Source organism: Paroedura picta, chromosome 1 (assembly GCF_049243985.1).
Source record: "Paroedura picta isolate Pp20150507F chromosome 1, Ppicta_v3.0, whole genome shotgun sequence".
NCBI classification, from domain to species: domain Eukaryota; kingdom Metazoa; phylum Chordata; class Lepidosauria; order Squamata; family Gekkonidae; genus Paroedura; species Paroedura picta.
Genome location: NC_135369.1, coordinates 17,661,651 through 17,682,785, shown reverse-complemented (window position 1 = coordinate 17,682,785; position 21,135 = coordinate 17,661,651). Strand labels below are relative to the sequence as shown.

Sequence of the window (21,135 nt, the reverse complement as noted above, 5' to 3'; positions counted from 1 at the left end):
ATGTCCCAGAGCCAGGCTATACAATTGGGGGTGGGGGGATGCTGAGGAAGGCACAGGAACTTGCAAACTTAACATAAACACACCCCTTCCTTCTCTTAAATAGAGCAATTTTTAAACAAAAAACGCTTGGGTGCATTTCTGAATTGCTCCAGGATGCAGTCATTCATGCATGTCTGTATTTTACACGAGGAAGCAAATAACATCTCTTCGCCAAATCCGGCTCTTTCCGATCCTAGGCGAAATCGCTCCAGGCAGAACCAAACAGATTTCTACGCGGCTTCGATCCTCCGAGTCCCAACTTGCGAGTAAACTGCACTGGGCATGATGGTACTACTGACTCCTGAGTAGACGGACCCAGCGCAGTTTGCAAATAACAAAAAATCATCATGAGTATAAATGTACAGGCACAGAGATGATGTTCGCCGCTGTTCTCAGCCTGCAGACTTAAAAACCTAAACGTGATACTGCATGCGGGAAACGTGTTATAAATAGTGCATGGGAGCAAAATACGAATTAGACAGATATGGAATCCCCTCGCTCCCCCGCCCCTCCGCATAAGAAAGCCAGGCAGCTGCGGGCTGGGGGAGACTCATAGAGACACACCCTTGCGAGAAGGGATGGGGGGGGGGAGAGGAAGAAAGAAATTCCCCTGGCAGGGGAGGGGACAGATGGGAAAGCCCTTTTTTCGCGGAGGGGGGAGAGATAGAGCAGAATAATGGACTGCTAGCCCTGGCGGGGGGCGGCCGGGCGCTGGCTGGGGGAAGGGAGGGGGAGACAGGCAGACAGCCGCGCGGCCCCTTTAAGGGGGCGGGTGGGGGGGCGGGAGACGGAGCCAGCGGCACCGGCGGCCGCAGCAGCGAGAGCGCAGGCAGCGGGCAAAGGGGCCGTCCTGGGCAGCCAAATCGGATCGGAACCGGGATCCGCCTCGCCTTGGAGCGCTGGAAGCGGAGTGAAGCAACTGCACCGGGAGGGGAAGGGCTGGGCGGACAGCAAAACCGGTTTCCAGCGTTGGAAGAGGAAGGGGGGGGGGGATAAAAGGAGGAGTTTGAGTCCGGTTCTGATTCGGTGCCAACTCTCTCTCCCCTTTGCAAGAGGAGGCACAAGCTCGATCCGGTTTGCACGTGGTTTCGGGCACGGAAAGGAAAGGACGGAGGGAAGCCAGGAGCGGGGTGGGAATCCTGCCTGCGCTCCTTTGCCGGTTCGGAGACTCCCGAGATTCGGTCCCGGTTTCGGTTCGGGACGGGCAAGAAGCGGACGCACTTTCTCTCCAGTTTCCCATTGGGGGAGCCGGGGGGGGGGGAGAAAGCGAGCGAGGAAAGTGAGAAAAGCAAGCGGATCCGATTCTGGTGCCGGTTCGGATCCTCAGCAGGAAGCGCGGGAGGTCCGGTTGTTGGCGGCTCGCACGTGGCGCCGGTTCGAGAAGAGCCAAGCAAAGCGCAGGAACAAAACCCAAAAGCGGAGCCACTCCTTTCTCTCCCCTCGCCCTCCCCTCCTTTCTCTCCCCTTCTTTTTGTGCTCCGGCGGGGCCGATCGGGTTCGGATGGCGGCGCCTTGCAGCCCGGAGAGCGGCCCGGCGGCCACGGGGGGGACGGGGCCGCGGGTGTATTTCCAAAGCCCCCCAGCGGGAGAAGGGGGCGCGGAGGAAGAGGAGGGCCCGGTGCGGCGCCAGGGCAGAGTGACTGTGAAATATGATCGCAAAGAGCTCCGCAAGAGGCTCCACTTGGAGGAATGGATCCTGGAACAGCTGACGGTGCTCTACGACTGCCAGGTAAAGCCCCCCCTAGAGAAAGCCCTTCTCTCTACAGGCCTGATCCACCCCCCATGTCTCCCCCCCCAGCCCCCACTGTGTCTCCAAACTGCACCCACCCTAGAGAGCCCCTCCCCATCAGTCCATAATCTGTATGGTGTCTCGCTTGGGGATCTTAAATGCCCCCTCCATCCTCACATGAGTAAGAGGAGGACGAGTCTCTGCCCCGAGCTGCTTACAAAGGGGAAGGGCCCCTTTGCCTTGGTGGATTGAGGGGCGTGCCTGGCTGTTTCTGGGGTGGCGCCCTGCCTCCTCTGAGAGGGAAGGGCGGAAGGGAGAGGGAAGGGGTCCAGGGGGCAGACTCCCGGCATCCTCTGTCACCCCACAAGGCAGAAACACCCCCCCTGCTTGCCAGCTGTTGGTACTGCTCACTTCTGACTTGTTGGGGTGGGGCTTCTTTATTTCATTATCTCACCCCTTGCCACAGTACAAAGAAACTAATTTAGGATAAGGGAAGGGCTAGGTAGGCAGGCTTGGGTTTTATTGACAGCTTCCTCCCCCCCTAAAAAAAACCCAGTACCCAGTTTGCAGCTGTTATGCCCCCATAAAGCATCTCTTTGATAAGCTACCTAGAAAAACCCTTTTGCACCCCTGACCGTTTTACATACATACCCAATATATTCGGCCCCACATCTTCTGTCTCCCTATAGCCCAGGCCAGAACCTAGAGCAACTCATGCAGGGGAGCCCCTTTCCCCCCCAGCCTCACCTATCCCCCCCACCCATTATCATCCTCCATCTTATAGCCCCCTTGTCAGGTGTACAGGTGCCCCCACCTTCTTGCCTGGAATTCTTTTGTCGTTCCGTACCTGATAGCCCTAACTAGGGACCCCAGATCTCAGTGAGGTTTAGCCACCTGCTGCAGGGACACCCGATAGTTAAGTCCCCCCATCCTGCTTAATCAGATCGGGGATTCACAATCAGCAACATGATTAATCTCATCTCTCAAACGTGGTTTCCCCTCCCAGCCATGGTGTCTCCCTTTCAGCTAATAATACGCCCATGTTGCCAGCTGTGGGTTTCTTGCTTTAAGGTTCCTTTGTGTGCTTTCTTTCTGTATTTCTGTATCCCTTATCGTGATTGGCCTCCACCATTACTTTGAGAACATCCTCCATCTCCTTCCACATTTGAATTTTTGGGTTTGGGCTCCTGCTTACCTGTTACCATGGTGTTTTTAGCTTTGATTCCACCCTCCACCCTTTTAAAGAGGGACTGTTACCCAGACCAGAATCAAACTTTATTCTGTGCACCCCAAAATTGGCTGGCATAGTGTCTAAAGCAGGGGTAGTCAACCTGTGATCCTCCAGATGTTCATGGACTACAATTCCCATGAGCCCATGGGAATTGTAGTCCATGGGCATCTGGAGGACCACAGGTCGACTACCCCTGGTCTAAAGAACTCATTCATGATCCTTCTCATGAAGTTGGCGATAATGGGGCATCTGTGCCCGCCCTCCCTGCCACATCCCTCTTCTTGATTTATTCCAATATACGTTCTCTTTTCCGTTTCCTGTGTTCTGTTAAACCAGGGGTAGTCAAACTGCGGCCCTCCAGATGTCCCTCTAGATGCAAATACTGGCAGGGGCTCCTGGGATTTGTAGTCCACGGACATCTGGAGAGCCGCAGTTTGACTACCCCTGTGTTAAACAGTCAGCCCTACAAATGCCCCATTCATTCTGCCCTCTGTGTAATCTTCCCTCTTTCCCTCCACATCCCCAAAGTGGATAAGATCCTAGGGGATCCGCCCAATTCCTTCTTCCCAATCGAGAAGGAGACTGCATGTATGGGTGTGAGACAAAGGACACTCTCTTTACTTGCACATTTTGTGGTGAAGGTCATTTAAGGTCATTGGGATATAATCCTTTTGGCTGAGCCCCTGCCTGTGGCTGCCCATGTTTTGGGAAACTTATTCAAAACCCCTCCCTAACCCCCCTTCCTCCCCCCCTTCCTGGAGGAAGTGGGACATTTTAGCAAGTTTTTGTGGAAATGGGACTGGGATTACACAGGGGTCTTTGGCTTCCCCCGCACTCTTTGGCATGCAATAACGCTTGATCTCACATTTGGGAGAGTGCAGCGGCCTCTTTGCGTTTATGTAGAATCTGTGAACCCTGGATTTGTGTTTCAACCATAAAGTGCAGAGAGGTGGTTAAGAAGGTGGGGAACATGTTACAATCTCCCCCTTTCCTCTTGTTCATACTTTCCAACCTGTGGTTATCTCACGAGAGGGGAAACTGAGGGCCTGGGATGCTGGATCTCTTTTCCCAACATCCCCCACACACACTGGATTAACAACCGAGGATTTGAACTCGAGCCTCTAAACTAAGTTTGTATCTGCAGGTCTGCCATGGCCAGATCAACTTTCTGTCTGCCTCCCCCCCCCCCCAAGAGCCATCTGGCAGCCAGCCAGTCTCCAATAGAGGCCGGACGGAGGATTTAGCAGCCATATGGCCCTTGTGTCTGAGCAGGCTAATGGGGTAGGGAGAAGACTGCAAGTGGCTGATTAGAGGTGCCAAGAGCTGAAGCTCTGGGTTCGAAATCTGCCCTGACTCTCTCCCCACGTGTACAACTAGTTGATCATTAGACTTTCCTGGTGGCTGACCTGCTTACCTTTGTCCCCAATGCATGCCTCCCTCTTAGCACTTCCTACTAATTCTCCTTAATATCCCTCAATGGCTTCCTTGTTACCAGGCTGAGGGGTGCCAGCTAGGGCAGTTCCCAGCATGCACTGCAGGCGCTCATGCTAAATTGGGTTTAGGAGGGAGTAGGCTGGCTTCCCGTTATCTTGGTTAATTAATAGTGGGGATATTAATGAATTAGAGGAGGATATGCGATGTTTGCACACAAATAGGTGGTCCTTTGAAAGAAATCACATTTCCATTGCTCGCTTACACGGGACACATCCAATTCCGGCTAAGGGGAGAGGCATTCCCTCCAGCGTGTCAGAGCACGAGGAATGCCTCTTCTAAAAAGTACTGCTTCTCCAGCCATCAATAGGGCTACGATTAAAGCATAACTTTAAGAAAATTGCTGTCCGATTTATTGCATCCTCTGTGTTTATCAATGAAAAGCTTTTAAAACGCTATTAATGTGACGGACCAATTTGATTCAAGGGCAGCAGCTGGGTGTGGGGAGAGGGGAGGGAAAGGATCTTCTTCCTTGCCATAGGGCCTGGGGAAGGAAGGGATCGGGTCCCACCCCCGCTTCCCACGCATCGTGTCTCAGCATCTCAAATGTCTGGTGTGGCACATGGTTGGGAGCCCAGATCGACCCAGAAAATTGAACATGATGGATTTTGAAATGGTAGAAAGGCCTGGATTCCATCCAGCCGTACATGAGTTGGGGGAGGGGGGGAGGCCCCTTTTGAACACGTGCTAACGTATTGGAAAAATACCCTGCAAGCTGCAAAGCTAGCATCTCAAGGAGCAACGTGGGATAGAAACCTTGTCTCCGTGTATTGTCCTTTAATCACAGGAAGATTTAAAAATGGCACCTCTCACTCTCCGTAGTACATTCCACACTATACCATTTCCCCGCGACAACAAGAATAGAATAAGGTGCAAAAGTGGCCTAGTTCTGGCCCAGGTGGCTTGTGACATAAAAGTCCCCCTAACCCCAGCTAGGAGATGCAGAACAGAACTAACAGCCAGTCCTTGGAAAGGAATGGAGAATGGGCACAGACCACTTATTTAGATATTTATATTGCTCTTTTCCTCTTGGTGGAAATCAAAAGTGGTTTACAACCACTAGTCCCTGTGCCCAGTTTTTTCACAACAACCCTGTGAGGTTGGTTAGGCAGAGACCGAGTGACTGGCTCAAGATTGCTCAGTAGGCTTTCCCTGCAGTTTGAACCAGGTTCTCCCAGAATCTAGTCCAGGGATTCCCAAAAGGGGTCCGTGAACCCCTGATGGTCTCCGGGAGACTTGGAGGGGGGTCCATAGCAATTTCCTTCCTGCCTTAATGGACTCACCCCCAAGCCAGAGAATTGGCCACTTCCATGCTCCCCCTCCCCTCTCCCCTCTCCCACCATGAGTTCTCTTGTGGTTTCCATGCCTGCAGTCCTCCTCAAGCCTGCCTGTTAATGTGGGTGGTTATGTCACTTCCTGGGAGGTGTGACAGGGAGGCGTGGCCAGGTGACATCACTTCCGGGATGCCTCAAAGCCTGTAAAATTATTTCAGGGGCTCCTCCATGGTCAAAGGTTGGTCTAGCCAAATACTCTAATCTCAGGAGTTGGTGGGTTTTCCATCTTTGGAGATTTTTAAACAGAGGCTGGATAGCCATCTGACAGAGAGGCTGATTCTCTGAAGGCAAAGGGGTGGCAGGTTACAGTAGATGAGCGATTGGGATGTGAGTGTCCTGCATAGTGCAGGGGGTTGGACTAGATGACCCAGGAGGTCCCTTTCAACTCTATTATTCTACTACACTAAAGTCCCCTACTGCACACAACAGGGCAAGCAGGTTCCTGGAGGTCTGTGTGTATATCTGGAGAAGCTAATAAGGTCAGATCCTTTTCCTTGGGAGGGCAAAATAAGGGAGCGGTTTCCTCCACTGGAGACAATAGAGCACAGCTGTTAGAGTGCTGGACTATGACTTGGGAGTCCCGGGTTCAAATCCCCATTCTGACACAAAGCCTCATTTGGGTGATGTTGAGTTTATCCTTCTCCCTCTGCCTAACCTACTTCACAGGGTTGTTGTGAGGATAAAGTGGAGGGAGAACAGGGTATGCAGCCCTCATCTCCTTGAAGAATAGGTCCCTAATCGGATGAAATAGGAAGTTTAAAATAAATAAGAAATGTACTAAACAAAAACAAACGTCCTTTGTCCATCGAGGGGGGGGGGATAAGGCAGCACCCCCATAGTATACACTTTCCCTTTGTTAGACAATTTGGCCTGTGCCTTCCATTGTGTGTGGGGGGAGGCATAATCCCCTCCAGCCCCATAATGCATTAGCCCTCCAAGAGCGGCCATTAGGGCAGAGTCTTCCTCCCTTTCTCTACAACTTTTGATTGGTGCTTCCTTGGGGCAGGGACCTGACTGCAAAGTGAGCCACCTCGATGGCCCCAAGGAGAACTCTCCTTCCCCCTCTAGCCGAACATGACCCCCTTTCTGTGTGCAAAATCCATGCGCATCTTTGTTTCTGGTTCCCCGAAGGAAGAGGAGATCCCCGAGTTAGAAATCGATGTTGATGAACTTCTGGACATGGAGAGTGACGAGGCCCGCAGCACCAGGGTGAAGGTAGGTAGTGCCAAGGAGGTTTGGCAGCATCCCCCCCGGCCGCTTCCAGCAGGGCAGCCTGGCTTTCGGAGGCCCCAAACGCTCCTGGTTTCGGGAGGCCGAGGAGTTGGAACAGGCTGGGTAAAGATCGAGAAAACTCTCTGAATATTGGCCTCTCTGTCTCTTTAACAGGAACTCCTGGTGGACTGCTACAAGCCCACAGAGGTGAGTGTTGCCCCCATCAGCCCCTCCACCTCTTTCCCAGGACGGAACGATCAGGCTCCCATGTCCTTTCACTCCCCCACCCCCCCAGCCTAAGAGGTTTTTCTCTCAAGTCTCCCCTTAGCAGCTGTAGCAGCCTGGAGAAGTCGAAAAACAGCAGCTGTCTCCCTCCCCCTCCTCCCTTCCTCAGTAGGGAGTGAAGTCCTCTTCCCCCGGGCAGCACCTGTCACAGGGAGGGGCTGCTCTCTCCGCTTTCTCTCCACCGTCCCTGAATTGCGCAAAGCAAGGATGCTTTAGGATGCTTAGGGCTGATCCTGCGTTGAGCAGGGGGTTGGACTAGATGGCCTGTGTGGCCCCTCCCAACTCTATGATTCTATGATGATGCTTTCTGGAGGGGAGGGAGGAGAGCGAGAGATGAAAGTCTGGAGTTTGGTCCAGGTAATGAGTTATCTTATCTTTTATACCACTTGCTCCTTGGAGGGGGAAATGAGTTGGCAATCCTTGCTTAGACCAAAGGTCCTTCTATCTAGTCAGCAATCCTCTCCCCTCTATTAACCAACTAGATGTTGCACGGAAAGTCACAGGGCTGTTGAAGGCAAGCCTGAAGGCCCTTTCTTGTTGCTCGTGCCCAGCCTACAGTATTTTAAAGTAGACTGCCTCGGAAGGCCAGGACTCCATTATGCTACCTCATTATGCTAGAGAGCCAGATTGGTGTAGTGGTTAGGAGTGTAGACTTCTAATCTGGCGAGCCGAGTTTGAATCTTTGCTCCCCCACATGCAGCCAGCTGGGCGACCTTGGGCTCATCACAGCACTGAGAAAGCTGTTCTGATCAAGCAGTAATCTCAGGGCTCTCTCAGCCTCACTCACCTCATAGGGAGTCTGTTGTGGGGAGAGGAAAGGGAAGGCAATTATAAGCCGCTTTGAGACTCCTTTGGGTAGAGAAAAGCGCCATATAACGACCAACTCTTCTTCTTATCAGCAGACCGGTGGGCTCAGATTGAAGGTTGAGCTTGCCCGCAAATTGGTTTGTAACTGCCTTGCAGTTATCTGGGAAGGGCCAAGGCGAGGGATTGATGCAAGAGCCTTCATGCTGGTGTTTAGTATCTGAAATACTGCCTCTGTAGATGGAGGTTCCAATTCATTATCCTAATAGGTTGCTACCTTGCATGTGAAATGACAGAGCAAGCTTCTTGGAGTAGTGAATTCCGCAGGTTTGGAATCAGATTGCCAACCAATTTGGGTTAGACGTTAGACCAGCCTTTCTCAACCTTTTAATTGTTGGGAAACCCCAGAAGTGGCGCGATCCTGAAAATATGGCTGGGAAGCACAGCTTGTACATGCCCATGCAGGCCCAGCATTGGCCATATTAGGAGAGGGGGCGGGTCAACATGACTATATGGTCATATCATTGATGAATGTTTAAAAAATACCTAAACATTTAATTAACTCCCACTGACTTGGGAAACCCTTCCAGGGTTGTCAAGAAACCCCAGGGTTTCACGGAACCCTGGTTGAGGACACCTGCATTAGACAATCAGGCCTGCATCGTCCCTAGAAATTAGAATGATGAGAAGAACAAGAGTCACGGGTAAAGACAATCATGCCAGGGAATGCGGAAGACAGCAGGAAAACGGGAAGACCCACGTGAGTTGGATGGGCCCATGAAGGAAGCCACAACTTTCCGTTTGCAAGACCGGAGCACGATCATTAAGGCTAGGATATTTAAAGGCAGTTGATTCATACGGTTGACTTGATGGCAACGCGGAGACTGCTTGATGTGATTATAAACTTGGGAGTGTTGCTGTACTTTGATGATCTCCAAAACCTTTACGGTATTCTTTTTCTCTCTAGGCATTCGTAGCAGACTTGCTAGACAAGATCCGTGGCATGCAGAAATTAAGCACTCCGCAGAAGAAGTGAATTGTGACGGGGATCTTCCACCACTGTACACCCCTCCAGGTGGAAGTCGTTATTAAAACTCTGCTGTTTGAGGGAGGGGGTGTGTGATTTCACAAAGGATTGGGAGGCTGGTGGAGAATTAGTTATTGCTCCCCCCCCTTTGGAGATCCTCTTTGTGGGGGGAATGCTTCGATAATCAAAACCATCTTGGACACTTTTTTCAGCAATATCTACCTGTTCCTCCCGGGCGTTTTCCCCTCTGCTTGTGTGCTGGGGGTGGGGAAAGATACACCCCTGCGGAGGGGTGTGTGTGGAAGGAGCGAGGGGAAAGGGTAGGATCTTGAAATTTTTTTAGAATTTTTTTGAGGTTTTTTTAAATTGTGTTTTTATATAAATTTAATAAAGATGCTTTGAGAAGAGTTCAATTTCTGCCTCTGAAAGGGGGTGGGTGGAGGGGGACGGAGGCGCAGATTCATTTAAGACAGATCGAAATCCTTCTATAGGTGTATTTAAGCGGCCAACCAGGCTGCTATAGAGATAGACTTCACCCACCCATATCAGATATGCATCACCCTCGTTTTCACATTATCTACAGAACAAAGGGATACTTGGGGTTGGTTAATCTGGCCTGGGCATGTGAGGATATCGACCTCCTCCCTTTCGACGGCTCACGGTCTGCAGGGACCTCTGAGGTGGGAATACACACAAGAGAAGCCAGAGGCCCTCCGTAACATGCGCCGTGCCACAGGTCCCACAGTTAGCAACACAGCCCCAGTGGGGCTGAGCCAGCTTCGCCCCTCCCTGGCTCGACGGCTGGCTGAAACACAGCGCGGAAAGAATGTCTTGCGGGGCCTGGAACGAATCGTCCTTCGTGTTTGTAGCCTGAAGTCACCCTGCCGAGGCAAAGTGCCCGCCCTGGCCCAGAGAGGCTGCTTCAGCCCTGCCTGGCTCTTTCCATGTGGCTTCAGGGCCTTTCCTTCTCCGCACTGCCACATTTGAAACAGAAGCGCCTATTAATTTAGACATCGGCACAGACCGTAAAAAGGGCAGGGAGGGAGGGAGGACACAAGTAGGCACCGGCGTGGAGCCGAAGCTCACCACAGGCTCTACGTGGGCCCCTGGTACCCAGACCACAGGAGGCCCAGTTTGTGCCCCTTGGGGGAAGGCGAGGATGACAAAAAGGTGTCTCCATTACTGACGTGAGCTCCAACTGCTTCCTTACCACCAGTTGTTGTTTTTCCTCCAAGGCCTGTGAATTCCTTATCTCATAAGCTGGCCGGGATATTTTCTCACTGGGGGCTGGGCTGGAGGGGATTTCCTAAGGAAGAGACGTGCTTTCCTTGGCCTCCCTTATTAGCTTGGTCAACAAAGCCACACACGCCCCCTTTTCCAGAGGATTTACCCAGCCCTCAGTTTGGCCTTCTGCCCCAGCCTTGCTAAAAGGCAGCCCAGGCTACAGTGAGCCATATGTGACGCTATTACAAGCCTGTATCTTGCAAGTGTACAGACACCCACATCTTGGCTTTTAGTTGTGGGGGGTCAGGAAGCGACTGGCCAGCACTTCCCGGGATGAGACCAGGGTACAAGCCAGGGGTAGTCAAACTGCGGCCCTCCAGATGTCCATGGACTACAAGTCCCAGGAGCCCCCTGCCAGCATTCGCTGGCAGGGGGCTCCTGGGAATTGTAGTCCATGGACATCTGGAGGGCCGCAGTTTGACTACCCCTGGTACAAGCCATGTGATAAAATCTCCTCAAATTGGGGGAAGCTTTTAACAGTCATGGCTGAAACATTCAGGGTGATATCGGAGTCTGCCAGGCGCTCATGGGGAAGTTACATCATATATGCGAATTTACTTGCTTTGCATCATGGATGCACAGAGCAAAACTAGGTGCAACTTTGCCTTTTTTATCCAGAGTTTAGTTACGCCGAATGGATGCTGCGCTGAGAATGTCAAGACAGCTTAAGGGGCCTCCGCCTTTCACCAGGGAGGGAAGAAGCAGTTATTCATGAGCAATCCGTGGTGAACCGTTCCCCGTGATTTCCACAGTGATAGAACCACTGCTCTAACAGGAAACAACACTGGCAGCGTTCCAGGAACATTCATGCTCGCGGCTAACTGGAGGAACGTACCCTGTGCCTCCTCACTGTTTTACACACAAGCTCGGTTGTTGCTACCATGCTTGCTTACCCTGTTCTCCCTTGTGAGCTACACCTGAGGGGCTACTGCCTGTCGGGCAGGAAGGCAGTGGAGGCAATACGGATGAAGAAAAAGCCCCAGGGTTCTTTCTGCCATTGCTCAAGGATCTCATGCTCCGAGTCATGCCTTAAAGAAAAGTCATGCAAAGGACTCTGGGAAAGGTGCCACCTCATACCACCAGTCTGGGTTGGAGGCAGCTTTCTGCCTGGTTGGGCACCCCGCCAAGATCAATGAGCTGGCTTCTGCCAGGCAGCTTCCCAGCAACTTCCCTGTTAGCCATGCTCAAGGAATGTCTTGGTCAACAGCTTTTACTTTTTCCTCGACTTTTCTGTGACCAGCTACAAAGAACAGAGTCTCTGCTGTGTATTATGTATTACCTAAACATACCCCCGTTGGTGCAAAACTCTGGGATGGCCACATTATCCCCTGGGCACGAGGAAGAGTTTATACCGTTCCTGAGTAGGGTTCCTAGAGTAAATTCTTCCTTGTGGCGGGTGGGGGAAAACTGCCTGATCATCTTTCCGGTGAGAATGCAGACAACTGACTCAGCCAGAGTCACCCCCGGTTTTCACAACAGCAGCCTGGCACTGGTCCCATCAAGGATGGGGGCTGATGGATATTGATGGCAGGGCTTTTAATGGAATGTGGCTACAGACTTTAAAAAAAAATAAAGGAGAGGGAAGGGCTGGTCAGCCAGCACAGGGAAAGGCTGCATAGAAATAATATATGCGAGCCTATAAAAATGCTTTATACCAGGCTTTCTCAACTGGGATTTCATGAAACCTGGACGTTTCTTGACAGCGCTGGAAGGTTTTCCAGAGTGGGTGGGAGCTATTTAATTTTTAATACATTTTTAAAATTTGTTAAACACTAATCAGGTGATATGACCATATAAGGTCATGTTCACCTGCCTCCCTTCTCAAAATGGTCAATGGTGGCCTTGGAGGGGGTGGGAAGGAGAGGGGCCCTAGGTGGGCTTGTACACAGCTATTTTTCCCAACCATATTTGGCACAATTGCACCACTTCTGGGGTTCAAGAAAGCCTGACATGTTTTGGAGGGTTTCTCAATGGTCATAAAGCAGAGGAAAGCTGCCTTATACAGACTCAGCCTATTGGTGAAATGTAGAGTTGCTCATTCTGGTGCGGTTCGGCCGGTTCGGTGATCATCAAAGCCCGAGGTGGCCAGCACAGGGGCAGCACACCAGTCAGCGCCCACATGCAGGCATAGAGCTCTAAGCCTGTGTGCAGCAACCGACTGGCACACTGTCACCGGTGCCACCGCTCCCCTCCGCGCTGCAGCACTGGCCACGTCGGGATTTGATGATTGTTGAAGTTGCCGAACCGCACCGGAGTGCGCAACCCTAGAAGTGTCACCAACTCACAGAAGATTCCTGGTGACACGAAGCAGGAGACACTCGGGGGTGGGTTACCACTGCCGTCCTCTGTGTAGCAACCCTGGACTTCCTTGGTGGTCTCCCACTCAAGCACTAATTGGGGTCAACCCTGTTTAGTGTCTGAGATCTGACATGATTGGGCTAGCCAGGGCCTACCAGGGTCAGGAGCTCAGCCAATCGGTCCTCCTCTGCCCTGACTGGCAGCACCATTAACTGGAAACACTTTCCACAGGCCAGCCATGTGGTCCACCACCAAGTTACTCTGCTGTACTAATCACAGAAGGGCCCAAAACAGGAGCCAGTTGAAAGTATTTCAGTATGCTCATTGGGTCCACCTTTGTAGCTAGAGGCCTGGTCCAAACTACGATTCTGCAGCACCGGCTTGGATTCAGCTGGCAGCACAGCAAGGCGAAGAAGCAACATCCTTCGCTGGCTGGAGAACCAACCATGGGGCCACACGGGGTCCTGACCCCCTCCTCTTGTATATAGTGGTGCTGCCCATCCTCCCGCCAGCCGACGCACCTCTTGCAGCCACAATACAACTCTGGTCTGTGCTTTTATTTGGACCATCCATGTTAACGTATCCACAGCCATTTCTGCAGATCCCTCCCCCCCTCCCTGTGCCCCCTTCCCCCAAAGAGACGCAGCTACAGTTCCTGTCGTCGCTCGATCTTCAGCAGCTCGACTTCAAATATTAACGTCGCACCACCTAGGAAGGAGCACAGAGAGAAAGAAGTGAAGAGAGCGGAAACAGCATGACTGGACTCCAGTAGCACCCTAAAGCCTACAAGATCTCCAGGGTATCGGCTTTTGAGAGCCAGATCTGGTAAAGGGAGCTTTGACTCTTAAAAGGGAAAATCTGGAAAATCTTTTTGGTCTTTTAAGGCCCTACTGAAATACTGCTGTTCTACTGCAGACCAATACAGCCACCCATATCACATTTGTAAAGCTGTCTGGGCCATGGAGTTAGCACAACTATTCATTTTCCAAATCTTATTATCGGGGACTGGTCAACGCTTGACAATTTTACTGAGGGGGGGGGATAGTCTTTTGCCAAGGGACGTCGCCACTGCCTGAGCCCCTGCTCCGCTTGCTTTCCCACCAGTGCCCCTGACTTCCTGCCGCCCACTGGGGGCTGCTGCTAGCAGCAGCTGTGCAGTGCCACTTTGAGGGGAAGCCCCAGCCATGGCGGCTGCCAGAGAGCACCAAAGGTGAGCCGGCAACAGAGTGGGAGGGCAGCCCCCGAGGCAGCAGCCGGGGAGGAGAATGAGGAGCCACGGCCCGGTACCGACTGATCCCCGGACTGGGGGTTGGGGACAGCTAGGAGACAGGGGTCAGGTTATGGAAGTGATTTGCTCACAAAGCAGCCGGTATCTTACCTGGAGGAGAATGTGTGAGCCCAAGAAAAATGTGGGCCTTGTAAAATTCCAGAACCAACCCTCCCCCTTGCCCATTCTGCAGCAGGGTGAATCCTGAATGTTTGGCAAAAGGAGACAGTGTAGAATATTTACCTGGGATTTTGGGTGGTGCTCCCCGGTCTCCATAACCTGTGAGTAGACAGGATGGAAGTTATAGTTATCTACATGTTATGGTTTTGGTTTCTTGTATTGTTTTCTATGTTTTATGTAAACCACCCTGAGCCTCCGGGGAGGGCTGTATATAAATATAATTATTTTTTTTAATTCCCGAGGCACTAAGACTGTGCCCACCACAGCAAACAAATCCACATTTCAGAAGCACAGCAGGGCTCCTCAGAAGGGGCAATCTGCCACTCTAACCCTCTTCCCCACCCCCCAGAAAAAAGGTCTGTCTCTGAAAGCCCATAGCTCGCTTTCTGTCTCCTTACCCAGCTCAGAAGGAATGACCAGCTTCCGCTTTTCGCCCTCACACATCCTAGGACCGAAGAGACAGTACCGTTAGTGCACCAACCCATTAAAAACCATGAGGACTAGAATCTCATCCTGGGAAAGGAAAAAAAAACAACAACAACAAAGCACAAAGCTCGGGTTTGTCATCACTGCCCAAAGAAAAATTATCTCCCAGAATCCTGTGGAGAATGCTGAATAGTGACACAGGCCAAAGCTTAGGAGAAAGGCATTATTCAGGGGTACCAGTCATGCAGGGCTGAGTCCTTGGGACCTCCAGTTAACAAGATGTCAGGAGACAGGTGAGTGAAAGCGACTTCTCTGCTAGAGCCTCGCAACCGTTATGTTTGCATGTAAAAAGCACTAGTTTTAAACTCCCAATAAGACAACTCCAGTAACAGTGCTCAAGTAACAGTAACACCTTTTCTCGTGCCAGCCAAGTGTTTTAGGGAGTGGGTGGGGCCATGGAGGGCATCCATCCAGCATGGCTTCTGATTAGTTGCACATCTTTTAAAAAATGCTACTTCGGTCAGTCCTAGAGGAGATCAGCCCTGACTGCTCCTTAGAAGGCCAGATCCTGAAGATGAAACTCAAACACTTTGGCCCCCTCATGAGAAGGAAGGACTCCCTGGAGAAGAGCCTAATGCTGGGAGCGATCGAGGGCAAAAGAAGAAGGGGACGACAGAGAATGAGGTGGCTGGATGGAGTCACTGAAGCAGGTGCAAACTTAAATGGACTTTGAGGAATGGTATAGGACAGGAAGGCCTGGAGGATCATTGTCCATGGGGTCGCGATGGGTCGGACACAACTTTGCACCAAACAAGAACAAGAACAACGACTTCGGATGCAGCGGCCACCACAGCACAAGGATCTCCACTGCCTTACTGAAAATGAGCTGCGGCATTCGCAGTGTGGCTGGCTCTGACTTCTGCAGCAGCCATATTGTTGCTGCACCCGCCATGCCATGTCAGGATTCCAAATGGGCCTGTAGGCTCAAAAAGGCTGGAGAGTCACTGCTGAACAGAGGCGGCGGGACTGGGCTAGAGGGACTTGGCACACAAAGCAAGTCCATGTTCAACACGGGGGAAATTTTGCGTGCACGCCTCCGCTGCTCAAAAATCAGCAGCCACGTTGAGGCAGGAGTCCTGGCATTGCTCCGCACCCCAGATCCTGGCTAGAAGGGCTTACCCAAGCAGTCCTTGGTCCCAGCCTTTAATGACTTGCCCAGTCCCCAAGGTGAAGACGAACGGCTGATCGCGGGTCAAGCTACTATCAAATTCGGTCCCATCTTCCAGCTTTCCCTGGGAGGGAGCAGGAAAGGATGATGCCAGTTAGAGGGAATGGTGTTTTCTTTAACCATGGACACCCCCAGTTGCCACCCTTAGACAGGTGCCCTTGCCTCCACAGCTGAAAGATCCCATGGAGTTTCAGCAACGGCTGAAGACAACTTCAGAGCCAGCTTGGTGTAGTGGTCAGGAGTGCGGACTTCTAATCTGGTGAGCCGGCTTTGATTCCCTGCTCCTCCTCCACATGCAGCCAGCTGGGTGACCTTGGGCTGCTACAGCACTGATAAAGCTGTTCTGACCGAGCAGTGATATCAGGGCTCTCTCAGCGTCACCTCCCTCACAGGGTGTCTGTTGTGGGGAGAGGAAAGGGAAAGCTATAGGAAGCTGCTTTGAGACTCCTTCGGGTAGAGAAAAGCAGCATATAAGAACCAACTCTTCTTCTTCAGTAATCTCAGGGCTCTCTCAGCCTCTCCTCCCTCACAGGGTGTCTGTTGTGGGGAGAGCAAAGGAAAGGCGACTGTAAGCCATGTTGAGACTCCTTCAGGTAGAGAAAAGTGGCATGTAAGAACCAACTCTTCTTCAAGAGTCCCTGATGACTCACAGCTTGCTGCAGTGACAAAACTCACTGACAAATATGTCTCTTTTAGCTTAAGGATCTGTGCTCTGCTTTGTCTGTACTCAGGAAGAGGGCTATGAAAATTTTGTCTACGGTGGTCCGTTTACATATGAAACCCATTGCTGGACCAACCAGTGAAGAAGCCTTATTTATTTTATGTCCTTATCTGTATCCCACTTTTTCTCCCCAGTGGGTACAACGAAGTGGCTAATACCATTCCGTTTTATTCTCATTCTGTGAGGAATGTTAACCTGAGAGCAACTGGCCCAATATCACCCAGCAAGCGTCTGTGGCAACGTAGGGAGTTCATTAGTTGGAAGGGACCTCCAGGGTCATTAACCCCCTGAAGAATGCAGGAAACTCCCCCACAGTGACCCCAATTCCATGCCCAGATGATTTGGACTTAGGCCTCCCAGATGTTCTAACCACTACCTGATGGTGTCTCTTCACCTGTGACCCAGGCCTTGGTCAGCTAGGGGGTGTGGTTGAAGCACGGCAAGTATGTTGCTGTGATTCTGCAAAGGGTAAACACGGATTTGGTGCAGTATCTCATGCAGCTATTTTTAAAGACAAACAACCCAATGCATGTGTCCTTACATGCATTCTTTTAAGTGTGTGTTTAATGGTCAAGTCTCAACAGCTAGAGCGGAAATTGAAGATTTTCTGTGGCAGGAGAGCAGGTCAGAGGGACACCGTTCCTTCTAAAAGAGAAATCATCAGAGTATGTTCTGTTCACCTAGGGCTGTGGAGTTTTCCAATGACCAAATGGAGGCCATAATTATAATTTCGTTTCTTCGTATCTCTTTCCCGACTTTGGATCACTTGCTGCCATTTTTCAGGAAGGCATTCTCAACTCCACCCATCAGGAAACCACCAGTCTCATAGCTACAGTCTCCAATTCACACATTACATAACACACTAGTAATGCCAGCTGTTCAGAGCTCAGCCTCTCAACTACCATTCTACAGCAGCTTAGAGAGTGGGGAAAAGATCATCCATCAGACATGTCCCCTACTGATGACTAAAGGGAACCTCCACATTCAGAAGCAGTTGGCCTCTGAATCTCAGTGCCAGGAAGCAACATCAGGGGAAGGCCTCGGCCTCTCTACCCTGTAATCGGCCCTCCGGAAGAACTGGTTGGTTACTGGATGGGACAGGATGGTGGACTAGACAAACCACTGGTCTGATGCAGCAGGGCTCTTCTGATGAGCTTATCAGGGAAGGCCTCTCTGCTCTGTTGTTGGCCATCTGAAGGAACCAGTTGGCCACTGTATGAGACAGGATGCCGGATTAGATGGACTACTGGTCTGATCCAGCAGAGCTCTTCTTATGTTCTCTCAAATACTGACCCACATTTGCCTCAGATAATATATCCTCAATGCCCAAACAACACAACCAGCACCTTCCCTACATGCAGTACTTACTGTGTAGTGCATGTGGAGCACATCTCCCTTGCGGGACTTGATGGGGCAATTGTCCACCCGCTTCTTGACACCGATTTGGAGCTTCCGCTTGCCTTCCGTGCTCAGTGCTGGCGAACAGAGCGCCCACAGGACAAGGGTAAGCAATGCTGCTCCCTGGCTCGCTTGCATCTTGGAAGCCCCTGTAGCAGGGAAGAGTGACCCAAGGATGGAAGCTTTATTTCCTACCCTAGCAAGGCTTCACAGGAAGAGGCTGGTTCAGCAAGAACCCTTCCTCCCTTGAGCATGTGTGCGAAAAGGGTAAGTGGGAAGAATTCCCATGCGTCCATGCACCCCATGTTAGGCCACTGCATACAGCCCCATCCTCGGCACATCTACTACCATTAAGTGTTACAAATGGCAATCCTGCTTCCAAGCTCAAAGACCGCTTTCACATGGAAAACACACAGGTTATTCCCACTTCATTTGCTAATGAGATTTCGTATCCCTAGTCCTACTGCCCTGATTAGTAGCAGTCTTCAAGCAGCTTCAGACACTTGTGTTTTAGACTCTTCCTGCATTCAGCAGGGAGCTGGACTAGGTGGCCTGTAAGGCCTCATCCAACTCCACAATTCTACATTTTGCACTGCACGGTTGCAGGGTTGCTTCCACGGTCATTCCATTCTGTATTCCTAGATCCGTTGCACGGCTCACTGCATGTCCTATGTTGTTCTGATTACATTTTTCTTTCTTTCGGTGGCCTGTAATCCAGTCTCAGTGAAAGAGGCGGGCCAAAAATAAATGAAATGTTATGCTCTCCTCTCCTAGAAGCACAGCATATTCGGCCATGGTGCTCTATGGTAATTATATGCCCTTTCCATGGCTTAGTGGCAGAGCGGTTGGTTGGTGTGCAGAAGGTCCCAGATTCAGTCGCTGGCATCTCCAACTAGAAGGACCAGGCAGTACCTTCCTGAAACCATGGAGACTAGCTGCCAGTCTGAATATACAATATGGACCCTGAATAACCAGGGGTTTGCTTCAGTATAAGGCACATTCATGTCCATCCAATGAAATAGCTCCATGGAATTCCAAACCATTTTCTCCCACTGCACATGATGAATTAGCAAAGAGTGGACAATTCCCAGGGCATCCACATACCTAAAAAGCTTCTGCGGCTGTGTGAGAACTGTGATATTTTCTTAGCTCTGTAAAGTGCCAGCTCCTACATGTTGTAATTCCTTTTCTAGTCATAAAGGAGATTAGGGAACTAGACACTTCTTCCGTGCAAGCAGAGAGCCGATGCCCATCAGGAAAGTGAGAGGGGGAAAAAAATCTCCTCTTTCAAATCTCAGGTTTTAGAAGGACCAAACCCCAGATGGCCAGCTTGCCCCTCTTTGGGCATAGAGCCCCAAAACCCAAGGAAAGAAATCCCCAAACCCAAAGACAGACAACTCCAAACACCATTGCTACACAACCGTTCATGCACATTCCTGCCCTTCCAGTTATCTGTTTCTTAACCTAATCACATCCCAACCACCATCCACCACCTTCTACCCTGGCATGCAACAGCGCGCGGTCCGTTCAGGTCCCCCCGGGAGCCTCCGGACCCCGACTTACCCGTGCAGCCGATGTGACTTGACTCTGGTCCCTCCCCTGGTGGCAGCAGCCGCCGCCATTGCCCCCAGAGTCCAGATTCTCTCAAGGACACTGGGGTGTCTCCACCCCAAGAATCATCCAGCAAGGCCTCTCTTTCTCCCTTTCTCTGCCCTAGACCTCCCTCCCCGCCCCTCTAGACAGGATTTCCTCCATCTGAATACCCAGCCACTCCTAGCACTTTCCCCCCTAGCCTTTCATCTCCCCCCAATACGTAAAAGACTGCAGTAGCTCCCTCCCCGACCCCCTGCCCCCCTCCCGCATACATCCCCTTTTAAGATACCCCGTAGCCTCCCTCTCCTTGCCCGCCTTTCCTAGGGCCCTCTTTGCGAAAGGTCCACACCCCGGCTTCCTCCACCTCCTCTTCGTTGCAATTGGTCACCTGGGCCCACACCCACATGACCCCGGCCCCAGAGGGGTTCCGCACCTTGTGCACCCACACATCCCCGGGTCCTCCTCCAGCACCGGGAGGCTTCTCCCTGGGGATCCAGACCTGGCTGAGGTCGGAGTTGGCACCCACCCCGCCAGATTCCGCTTCCCAACCGCCTGCTCTCCTCGGGTGACCAGCTCCGCCCTGCGGCCAGGCGAGCCCCAGTCCCTGGGCGGCCCTCCCCGGCTTGCGAGGGACCCACACCTGACCCGACGCCTCCACGGGCCCCTTGCACCACTCTTTATGGACCCAGACCGCGGCCCCTCTGACGGGGTCCCGCTTGGGCCCGTCGTGGCTGGAGAGGCCGCCGAAGCTCCGGCTGCTGCTGACCCCCCCTGCCTGGACCCCCTCGCCCCTTCTCCGATGCAGCGCCGCGGGCTCCCCCCCTCCCCTCCCCCAAATCTCTGGGCGCCCCGCACTGGGCTGCTGGGCCCCTCCCGGCGGGGGGCTCTCCCCCTTGGCGGTGAGCACCACAAACGAGTCGCAGAACCCGCCGCCGTTCTCCCCAGGCTCCCCCTCGCACCTGTCTCCGCCAACCTCCGAGCCGGCCGGGGCGGGCTCCCCGCCGCCCCACCACCTCAAGCCCCCCAGCTCGGCGCTGCTGGGGCGGGCTCCAGACCAGCGGGCGGCCCTGGGCCCCACCTTGGCCCTCCCAGCCTGGCCCTGCTGAGCAGCCCCCACAGCCGGAGCCTCGGGCGGGCCGCCCTCGCTGCCCGGGCCCCAGGAGACCTGGGTCGCCACGTCCTTCAGCTGCAGCCTCCGGGCCGCCGCCGCCGCCCCCTTCTCCCCGCAAGACCCCCGCTCCTCTCGGCTAGGGCAGCCCCCCGACTCCCTCCAGCACGCGTCCTGAGGCTCCCCCCTGTCCGGGCCCCCGGGCGACCTCGGCCGCCCCTCGGCCGCCGCCTCTCTCCTAGGCGCCCCCTTCCCCCGCCCCACCCTGGCCTCGGGACCCCCCATCCCCCCTCTCACCTCCTCTCCTCACTGGATGCCACCACCCCCCTCTGCGCATGCGGGCCCCGGCCGCACGCCTGGCTTGGTGCGGGGGAAGCCGCCCTGGACAGCGCCATGTTGCTGAGGGCCGGCGGGCCACTGTCATGTGACCAGTCCACATCATGTGACAACCTTTAAATTTTATTTTATTTTTTTGCGGGG

At 52.7% G+C, this 21,135-nt stretch overlaps 2 protein-coding genes across 2 annotated transcripts; one reads left to right on the top strand and one right to left on the bottom strand.

The window, feature by feature from the left end:
* Positions 1 to 822: 822 nt before the first annotated feature.
* PPP1R14B (protein phosphatase 1 regulatory inhibitor subunit 14B) lies at positions 823 to 9,559 on the top strand. Its single transcript, XM_077323962.1, has 4 exons — positions 823 to 1,768; positions 6,956 to 7,039; positions 7,211 to 7,243; positions 9,093 to 9,559. Exons 1-4 carry the CDS (start codon positions 1,541 to 1,543, stop codon positions 9,159 to 9,161), a joined length of 414 nt encoding a protein of 137 aa, XP_077180077.1. The 5' UTR covers positions 823 to 1,540; the 3' UTR covers positions 9,162 to 9,559.
* Positions 9,560 to 13,276: 3,717 nt separating this feature from the next.
* FKBP2 (FKBP prolyl isomerase 2) lies at positions 13,277 to 19,709 on the bottom strand. Its single transcript, XM_077323949.1, is given in 7 exon segments — positions 13,277 to 13,442; positions 14,245 to 14,280; positions 14,580 to 14,626; positions 15,787 to 15,899; positions 17,925 to 18,103; positions 19,518 to 19,673; positions 19,676 to 19,709. Coding segments are annotated over 7 exon segments (627 nt in total). The 3' UTR covers positions 13,277 to 13,380.
* Positions 19,710 to 21,135: the final 1,426 nt, after the last annotated feature.

Bases quoted from the DNA above. Each gene is read 5' to 3' on its own strand.
- PPP1R14B (XM_077323962.1), top strand. From the start codon at position 1,541: ATGGCGGCGCCTTGCAGCCCGGAGAGCGGCCCGGCGGCCACGGGGGGG. The intron at 1,769-6,955 runs GTAAAGCCCCCC...GGTTCCCCGAAG, and splicing joins CGGTGCTCTACGACTGCCAG to GAAGAGGAGATCCCCGAGTT. The intron at 7,040-7,210 runs GTAGGTAGTGCC...TCTCTTTAACAG, and splicing joins CCCGCAGCACCAGGGTGAAG to GAACTCCTGGTGGACTGCTA.